This window comes from Nerophis ophidion, linkage group LG07 (assembly GCF_033978795.1).
Source record: "Nerophis ophidion isolate RoL-2023_Sa linkage group LG07, RoL_Noph_v1.0, whole genome shotgun sequence".
NCBI lineage: Eukaryota > Metazoa > Chordata > Actinopteri > Syngnathiformes > Syngnathidae > Nerophis > Nerophis ophidion.
In genome coordinates this window covers 76,706,685-76,716,928 of record NC_084617.1, presented here as the reverse complement: position 1 = coordinate 76,716,928, position 10,244 = coordinate 76,706,685, and the positions used below count along the sequence as shown (strand labels likewise).

Below are 10,244 nucleotides of genomic sequence, written 5' to 3'. Positions count from 1 at the left end.
GAGAACAACCGGTCCTACTCGCCAGCTTATAGTTAAAAGATTGAGGTAACTGTGTTTTCCAACAACATACAACAAAGAACGTGAGGGTGAAGGAGAATCCTGAGAAGAGGATGATATTCATTTAAAAATGACCGACTGAGTAGCCAACTTGGGGGAGGCAGTTCAGGTGTAGTTAGTCTCTATTAACTAAAGCAGTAGTCATAACACAGAAGGTAGTTTATATTTAAACTCCCTACATTTAATCATGAAAATATGGAGAAGCTCCTCATGTTGTTAGACACAAAAGAAGCTCCAAGGAGACATCATAGAAGTCTGTTTTCTAAGACAAATGCCGTAGATTATTTTATAATGACTTTGGAAATCTACTGTAGTCTATTGTATTGATTTCAAACAATATTACTCATGTAAAAGTTTATTTTTCTATTTAAAGGGGATGTAACATGTTGAAAGTGTGGTGTTTTGGGAAGACAACAACCAAATAAATTGATTTCAATTCACTTCAATGGGAGACGCTGATTTTAAACGAGTGTTTTAGGTCTGTGATGAGGTGGCGACTTGTCCAGGGTGTACGCCGCCTTCCGCCCGAATGCAGCTGAGATAGGCTCCAGCACCGCCCCGCGACCCCAAAAAGGGACAAGCGGTAGAAAATGGATGGATGGATGGTGTTTTAGCTTATGAGCTCGATCATGAAACCAATTATCAGAATCAGCTTTATTGTCATTACGCAGGGTAACAAGATTGAGGCCATTCCATACAGTGCGATGTGGGCATGCAAGAAAAATTAATTGGCGATAGACTGCTAAAAATAAATGATTAAATAATGCAGTATGTTGCATTGATTGTAAAAGGGAACAACAAAACAGACAAAAAAAAAATACTTACCGGACTGTTTCCGTTTCCATTTCCATTGCTTTCTTTTCTGGTACAATAGGGTCTAGTAGGTCTTCAGCAGTGGACGCTAGGGACACAATTCCTCAATCAAATTGTCATTTAAAAAATATCGCTTTCCATTTAAATAAAAACACTAAATTACCCTGTCATGTCTTTACAAATGTAAATGCAAGAGTCCCCCAAAAACAAGACAAAACCCGGCCGAATTATTTCCTGCACTGTAAGCATATTACCCCTGATTTCCACTGGATGCATAACGGCTGCTGAATGGCGCTGCCACAGAACGAATCCGCCATCCACCAATCCCCACTGCCGTTCTGATGCGCATTGTTGCGGACGAGCTCTCATTAGTCCAGGAGTAATCATGTGATAAGGGGAGTTGTAGGAAAGCAAACCACAAACAGTTTATTCTGTCTTTCCAGAGGACCAAAAGCAAATAAACTTGGTCCTGCCAAGTTGTGTGGAACATTTCCAGCTTTGCAGCCGAACAATACTCACAGTACAAACGTCTCTGACGTGACTAATACTTTGTAAAACAAATACTTTATATTTGTTGCAAGCAACAACACAACAGTAACATCATCCCTGACGAGCAAACACACATACAAGCAGACACACCTTATTCAACTCCTGATAACCACTCTTTTGCTTCCCCGCCCCGTATCAGCTGGTATTAACACAGGATCCCAAATAGCTGTCCAGGATATGCCTGTAATATGATTAATTGGTTTTGACCATCCTGAATCAGCATGTCATCCGTTTCTGTCAACAAGGTCAAATTACGTCTGAAAACCTTTAAGAAGTTGACTTCATGTCTGTCCTCGTCCATTAATGCGTTTCAAATTGTAAAATATGATCTGCCTTCAACACAGAGTATTTTATTTTGAAAGTATAAGGGAAAATTTATTTTGTGTTTGTGCATGACTTAATGTCCCACGCAAGCAGATTTTAGCCAGATTGAGCAGCCATGTTGAAAGTAGAAGCTTTGCATACACAGTATCTAGCTCAGCGATACAGTATGATACGGGCATGGCGTCGCCGTGCACAGAAAGGCCGTTAGCCGTAGAAACTGACACACTGACTAAAATGGAAACAGAAAGAGTGCGCCACCATTCTGCATCCAGTGGAAATCCGGTGTTGGTCTGATCTAGGATTTAACGTGTTATTCTTCTCATAATCTCCCTCAATTAGCAGAAATAAAGACTAGCTTTTAGACAGATTACCTGCGTCAGCAATCTGAGGGTGAACATATACGGCAGGTTCAGAGGTACGAGAACCGATATCGTGGGGTAATGGTGGAGGAAATAAAGGAAATCCTCGTGCCGTTCCCGGAGGGGGCATTGCTGCTCTTCCGAGCCCCACCATCATTTTGGGGATTTCTTGGCCAAGAAAGCTGTAAAAGATGCCATGCCATGCCAGACGTGAGTGAAAATTTGCATTAGTACGTTAGTTTTCAATAAATTCGTAGGAATGAGATTTGAAAAATAGTCCTTTCATGTGTTCATCCGTTTTTTTTCCATACTCACAAAAGAAACAATCAGAAGGAACAAAAACATCACATTTTATTAGCCACACTTACTCACTTGATGTTATAATTACGTTTTAATATGTGTGTGGGCTGGGTCATTTTAAATCCCACAAACATAAAAAACAAATGTGAATAGGGATGTCTGTAGTTAATGTGTATGTAGGAGAAGGTCCTACCTGCGCCCTCTGCCCATGACTCCTTGTATGTGGCCACTGATCTCTTGCCTACTGGAAGCCACACCTGCAGCACTTGGCTTCTTTAACTCTTCCTTTTCACCAGCTGCTCCTCTTCCTGCGTCAATTAACATCAATTTTCCACAGTTAACATAAAACTGCAATAAGGCTACAAACTGTATAGTTAAGGTGATGTTTTAATACCTGTCGATGACATAATATTACAAACCATTTTTGTGGAGACAATAGTTTTTCAAGGTTTATTCACCTAGGAAAAACGTTGCACACTAAAATACTTGAAACAAGCGTATCAATATAGAACACCATGGAGTAATTGCTATAGCTACCGTATTTTCTGCACTATAAAGGCACACCTAAAAAACTCAAATTTTCTCAAAAGCTGACAGTCCGCCTTATAATCCGGTCCGCCTTATATATGGACCAATATCCACAACAGGTCTCGCAACTACGGTAAGCACCGACTTCATTTTCACCCGTAGAAGAAGTGCGCTTCTTCTTCTAAAGTAAGCAGCCGCCGACTTCCTCTTCCCTCGTAGTAGAAGCGCGCGGTGCATGCTGGGATATATGACTCCGGGAGGCGTGCCGTTTCTGTGTGTTTATGTAAAGACCCCAAAACGGCTCCTATTAAGAGACACGCTTACGACGCAGAGTTTAAACTCAAGGCGATCAGTCACACAGTAGAAGACGGGAATAGAGCAGCAGCGAGAGAATTTAACATTAACATCAGCGACACTGACTCGTTTTATGACGACTTCGACGAGACGGAGCCGGGCATGTTGGATGTGGTATTCGCCCAACTGTTTGATTTAAACACTGAAGAAGAAGAATTTGAGGGATTCGTGGATGAGGAATAACTTAATAAAGTGAGCTTTACATGTTTATTTTGTGTGTTGTGTGACATTGTTTGAACAACGTTGAGTTATTGATATATTATTGCTTTGCACTATTTCGAGTGTTACTATATTGTTATTGCGCTAAAGTTCGATTTACCGTAACAGTATCAGACTGTTTTTTACGTGTTTATTGAATCGGGGAAAGTAATAAAACATCTGTTTATTCATTTTGGGAGTGAATGGAGTTGTCAGATCGCTGGTTTGTAATATATTAATAAAGTTTGACTGACCTATCTGACTGTTTTGTTGACATTCCCTCAGCGCAGCTCCATCTAAATATGCATGACGTAACCCCAGCCTCTACTGTAGAATCTATTTTATGTGCCTTATTATGCGGTGCGCCTTATATATGAACAAAGTTTTAAAATAGGCCATTCATTGAAGGTGCGCCTTATTAATCCGGTGCGCCTTATAGTGCGGAGAATACACTACTTGTTTTTATTCCTGATAAGGGGCGGCGTGGCGCAGTGGCCGTGCGCAACCCAAGGGTCCCTGGTTCAAATCCCACCAAGTACCAACCTCGTCACGTCCGTTGTGTCCTGAGCAAGACACTTGACCCTTGCTCCTGATGGGTGCTGGTTGGCGCCTTGCATGGCAGCTCCCTCCATCAGTGTGTGATTGTGTGTGTGAATGGGTAAATGTGGAAGTAGTGTCAAAGCGCTTTGAGTACCTTGAAGGTAGAAAAGCGCTATACAAGTACAACCCATTTAATTTTATAAGGGCTGAGGCTGTGTGGAAGTATATACAAGTAGCATAAGCCCTCAGTGCAGAGGAGCTCGCTGAATTTCATGTTGCAGACAAAATGATTTTGCCGCAGATGTAACAGTGGTTAGATTACTAAATCTGAAGGTAAAGTTATAATTGTTGGCACGTTTTGAAAATAACTTTTCACACACACAAGAAAATATGACAGATGTTGCTCTCCCCGGGTCTTGTACACACACCTATGGGTAATGTTCCTCTTCCCCATGAGGCCATAGAGCCTTCTAAGCCAATTCCTCTTATCATGGACACAAGTGTAGAGCCTTGATCATGTGTGGGGAAATCAACCTGCAAATAATGTAAATATTACTTTTCAAAATGTAAACTTCAACCACACACATGCATCCAGGCTCCCATTACCTCTTTTCTAGCCAGGTCTTCTTGTGTAAGGGCTTGCTCCATCATGGCATGAGTGGGTGTTTCTGCATGGAGTGGCTCTCTACTAGGAACGATTGTGCTTCTTGATGCTCCTACTGTTGGTTCTGTTGCAGAAGAGAGCCACCCTCTTGCTCGACCAAGCCCTCCATCATCAGGCTGCAGCCCTCTCCCCCGTCCAGCAGAGGTGATACCGAGTCTTTGACTTTGTGAGTTATCAAAAGGAGTGATAAAACCTCTGGTTCGTCCTACACCGGTTTCTATACCGCGCCCACGCCAGGGAAGGCCTGTCATTGGTGGCCTGTTTGGATCCATTTTGTAAACTCGAGATATAAGTTACCTGCAACTGGGAAAAATTATTTAATTAGAATAAATTTTACAAGTCTTCACTTCCTGAAAAAAAGACTCATATCACTTTAAAACCACCATAAGCCGTCCAACCGGTGCTAAATAAAGTGTACATACCATCATTTTCTGTCTCCAAGCTGCTACTTTTCCCCCCACACTTAAAATCCTGCACCTTATACAATGCTGCGGCTAAATTATTGATTTTTTCCGTGTTCACATCAATCTAATGTAAATTGCCAAAAGGGTCACGGTGGCCCAAATAAATTGTTCGGATTAACGCAAAAAAAAGGTAGTATTTTTAAATTTACAGTAATATGCTGTAAAGAACACCGTAAAATGTATTGTCATTTTTATTGATTTGATGGGTAGTTTGCTGTAAAATCTTAAGTCAGGCAGATATTGAAATATTTATTTCTATTTAGACAAATAAAGTTTGGAAAGTATGATAATATACTGCAATATTTGTTGCAATGATTGTAGCGTAGATAGGCGCCAGCGCCCGCCGTGACCCCAAAAGGGAATAAGCGGTAGAGAATTGAAGGATGGATGGATTTGTTGCAATAATGGATACTATTCAAGTTTAAAAAGGCATGGCATATATAAATACTGTACATAAAAAAATCTCCTGACGATTGAGGGAACCCCTCATGAAACAGTTCTGTAGAGATGAAGTAGTCTTGTGATTTTTCCCACACACACATATTGCGCTCTAACACGGTATCGAGCACTAGTCTCTGGATAATCCAATTAAGACATACTATATATCACCAAAATGATTCCGGGGCGTGGCCACCGCTGCTCACTGCTCCCTCCACCTCCTAGGGGGTGAACAAGGGGATGGGGCAAATGCAGAGAATAATTTTGCCACACCTAATGTGTGTGTGTGACAATCATTGGCACTTTAACTTTATATATTATTTTTGACCTGATATCAATACTTTGTTACCGGATAAGTTGTTTATGAAAAGTGCTATATAAATAAAGTTTGATTTAATAAAAATTTAGGGCTTCATGGTGCCAGAGGGGTTAATGCGTCTGCCTCACAATACAAAGGTCCTGAGTAGACAGGGTTCAATCCCGGGCTCGGGATCTTTCTGTGTGGAGTTTGCATGTTCTCCCCGTGAATGCGTGGGTTCCCTCCGGGTACTCTGGCTTCCTCCCACCTCCAAAGACATGCACCTGAGAATAGGCTCCTCCCACCTCCACAGACATGCACCTGAGGATAGGCTCCTCCCACCTCCAAAGACATGCACCTGAGGATAGGCTCCTCCCACCTCCAAAGACATGCACCTAGGGATAGGCCCCTCTCACCTCCAAAAGACATGCATCCGGGGATAGGCTCCTCCCATCTCCAAAGACATGCACCTAGGGATAGGCCCCTCCCACCTCCAAAGACATGCACCTGGGGATAGGCCCCTCCCCCCTCCAAAGACATGCAACTGGGGATAGGCCCCTCCCACCTCCAAAGACATGCACCTGGGGATAGGCCCCTCCCACCTCCAAAGACATGCACCTAGGGATAGGCCCCTCCCACCTCCAAAGACATTCACCTGGGGATAGGCCCCTCCCACCTCCAAAGACATGCACCTGGGGATAGGTTGATTGGCAACACTAAATGGTCCCTTGTGTGTGAATGTGAGTGTGAATGTTGTCTGTCTAGCTGTGTTGGCCCTGTGATGAGGTGGCGACTTGTCCGCCTCCCGCCCGATTGTAGCTGAAATAGGCACCAGCGCCCCCCGCGACCCCAAAGGGAATGAGCGGTAGGCAATGGATGGATGAATAATAAAAATATATCGATATAACTATGTAAAAAAAAAGAAGAAAAAAAAATAAAAATAAAAAAAACGTTCAGGAATAAACATATACACAAATGCATGGACTAAATGCATTAATTTCTATCAACATGGAAAGGAGGAACACATTTAGTAAGAAAATAATTAATTTGACGCAGATTGTTTTCAGGTGTTGGCGGGTCTCCAGTTTGACACATGACGTCATCCTACGTATTTGTGACCATTTGGCCTGTTTTTGACTTTATAACCTTCATGGAACAAATTAATCCTCAACAACATGTATTTTGATAGCATTTTCTTCAGTGCTTTATTAAAAAATAACCTGGGCCTAATAGGGTTGCCGAAGTAAATGCAACTGGTTAAAAAAAAAGGAGTAAAGCTACAAGGAGCTAGCATCCTGCTAACAGCATGCTAATATAGCAACATGCTAACATAGCAGCATGCTAACATAGCAACATCACATGGCGAGAAAATGTTTATTTTGAAAATAATCTTCGAGAACGCAAATTGGCTAAAGTCTCCCGAGTACAGTTTTAATGAGTCCAGGTACACCGGAAACTCCTTAATTATCACTGGAGACAAGTGGCGGGCTTTAACGTTAGCTGCAATCCACACCTAACTAGAGCGCCACGCCACACATTTGTACATTTCATACACATTAACTCACTCCAAGACACCAAATGAGTATTAAGTACACACATTTAAAAGTACTCACTTTTAGATGCTAGAGAAAGACTCCTAAAGTTTCGGAAATTAAGGAGCCAAATTTCACCCAACCGCCAACTTCAACGCAATGATGATACCAGTCTCCTGTATCGCTATTGGACAATCAACAGACAATGCAATAGTGATACCTGTCTCCTGTATCGCCATTGGACACTCAACAGATAACGCAATGATGTATGGACCGAGGTGGATGCCCATAGACATGTAGTTTTCATAATGTTTTATAATGTTTTATATTGTTGTTTGATTTACTGTTTGTAATTGTTGAAATATATAAATAAACCTTTAAAAAAAAAAAAAAAAAAAAGCCCATAGACATGTTGTAAGTAGACACAGCATTGTCTGCTGCGACGCGAGAAATCGGGCCGCCATCTTGAAGTGGTGATGAGGAGCCTGAACTGACAGTTGACAGGTAGAAAACAAAGATGTTGGTCAGCGTTTTCTTGCTCAAATGAGCAGAGTTGAGAAGTATGTATTATATATATATATATATATATACTCCGGCTTCCTCCCACTTCCAAAGACATGCACCTGGGGATAGGTTGATTGGCAACACTAAATTGGCCCTAGTGTGTGAATGTGAGTGTGAATGTTGTCTGTCTATCTGTATTGGCCCTGCGATGAGGTGGCGACTTGTCCAGGGTGTACCCCGCCTTCCGCCCGATTGTAGATGAGATAGGCGCCAGCGCCCCCCGCGACCCCGAAAGGGAATAAGCGGTAGAAAATGGATGGATGGATGGATGGATGGATATATATATATATTAGATGGGGGGGGGGGGGGGGGGGGGGGGTGTTGGGAGAAAAAAAATAGAAGATTAAAATAAAAAATAAAAATAAAAAACGGTCTTAGCCTTGGCCCCAGAGAGGGGTGCAGACTGAGGCCAAGGGAAAAAAACAACTCATAGCCATAGTATACATCCCTCTTACATGTGTGTAAGAGGGAAACATCAAAGAACACAGAGGACATTAAAGACATTAAAGCAGCAGATACAACCAGACACTTCTACATACAGCTATGAATAAAAAGTAAAAGAAACATATCCTCTGCGGTGTTCCATGCCATCGTCCGCTGGGCTGGAGGGAGCATGGTCAGAGACAGGAGCAGACCCAACAAAGCAACCAAGACAGCCGACTCCACTCTCCGCCAGTGTCCAGTCCGCATGGATGAGCGAGGATACGTCCAAGTAGACTGAGGTGTCCGACACCTGCTCACCCGGCCAAGACACCGCGAAGCCTCTCCGTCCCAGCGCTCAGTGCCAGCTCTGCAGCCCTGTCCCGTCATCCGCATCTCCTCCAGTCCCTCCAAACCGACTCCGGTGTGGCAGACACCCAGCAGCTGGTCTCCATTGCCAAACGCCTCCCGGGAGGCAGATCCAGAAGTCCACAAAAAAAGCACCACAGAGGTCATGAAAGTACCACCCCTTGTCACACAGTCCCAAAGGGTTCCGGACCAAAATGCAAAACAATATAATAACACATGAAAACAATAGGGAAACACAAAAGGATGACACAAGAGCACAGAGCTCCTGCTGTAGTGGCTGCTGTTGGCATATATATATATATATATATCCACGTTAATCAATTCAATTGGTGGCATTATGAATTGATTAACGTGGACCCCGACTTAAACAAGTCAAAAAACTTATTGGGGTGTTACCATTTACTGGTCAATTGTACAGAATATGTACTGTACTGCGCAATCTACTATTACAAGTTTCAATCAATCAATCAATCAATCAATCAATCAATCAATCAATCAATCAATCAATCAATCAATCAATCAATCAATCAGTCAGTCAACCAATCAATCAATGCCTTCAGGGTGCGTATTGTATATAGTTCTCTGCAAACCTATGAAATGTTCTATTTTGTCTTCATTATTTTGTCAAAATCCACCAGAAGGCTTCATTTGATTGTGAAAATCACAAAGAAATCTTCTGGGGGAGGATGACCCCCCTACAGGTATTTGGTTTACAAACTTTTTTATAGTATCACACACACATGTACAGTATCACACACATGTACAGTATCACACACACACACACACACACACACACACACACACACACACACACACACACACACACACACACACACACACACACACACACACACACACACACACACACACATACACACACACACACACACACACACACACACACACACACAGATGATTGACATCCTCTACAGCTCCACAGATATAACAGCCATCGACTTCCATGTTCTATTTTAGTTTTAAAAAATCCTTTGAAGGGTATATTCCATTAATCATTTTTAAATTGTATTTCTTTAATTTGGGAAAGAATTGTGTATGTAATATATCTTGTCCTCTTTTCCTTAGCTCAACTTTTGTAAACTTCTTCAGGATATATTGTCTATGAACTGCGCCCGGAAAATATTATCTCACGAAAACTGCCCTCAAATATTTATTGGAACATTTTTCATCGCAGAAATGAACATCTTCAGTGTGAAAGTTTCTCAGACAAAATGATGCTGATGATGAAAGGAAGCCCTTCTTCTTTCCTACATAGACATACAAGAAGACCTTTTTAGGATTATCAACACTATTGATGTTATTAATGCTCCCGGGAGAAATTTAAACAAACACATTACTTAATATATGACTGACATTGACGTACTAAATAACTCAATTTAAAGGACGTTGTATTGTTTGTTATAACCATGCACACCCTGGCTTTGGATGTGTTGCCACCTACTGGTGCTTAGAAGT

General features: G+C 42.0%; 2 protein-coding genes across 2 annotated transcripts in view; one reads left to right on the top strand and one right to left on the bottom strand.

Moving 5' to 3' along the window:
* The window catches only part of LOC133556920 (piwi-like protein 2), an 8,357-nt gene extending 687 nt beyond the window's left edge, over positions 1 to 7,670 (bottom strand). Inside the window, exons 1-6 of the mRNA XM_061907273.1 lie at positions 7,500 to 7,670; positions 4,629 to 4,989; positions 4,451 to 4,556; positions 2,596 to 2,710; positions 2,115 to 2,284; positions 883 to 958 (exon numbers count right to left, since the gene is read on the bottom strand). Of these exons, the coding sequence (XP_061763257.1) occupies positions 883 to 958; positions 2,115 to 2,284; positions 2,596 to 2,710; positions 4,451 to 4,556; positions 4,629 to 4,958 (797 nt within the window). The 5' untranslated portion in view covers positions 4,959 to 4,989; positions 7,500 to 7,670. The remainder of the gene's footprint in view (positions 1 to 882; positions 959 to 2,114; positions 2,285 to 2,595; positions 2,711 to 4,450; positions 4,557 to 4,628; positions 4,990 to 7,499) is intronic.
* Positions 1 to 10,244, top strand: part of LOC133556840 (cytoplasmic tRNA 2-thiolation protein 1) — a 627,421-nt gene that overhangs the window by 377,678 nt on the left and 239,499 nt on the right. The window lies entirely within an intron of this gene.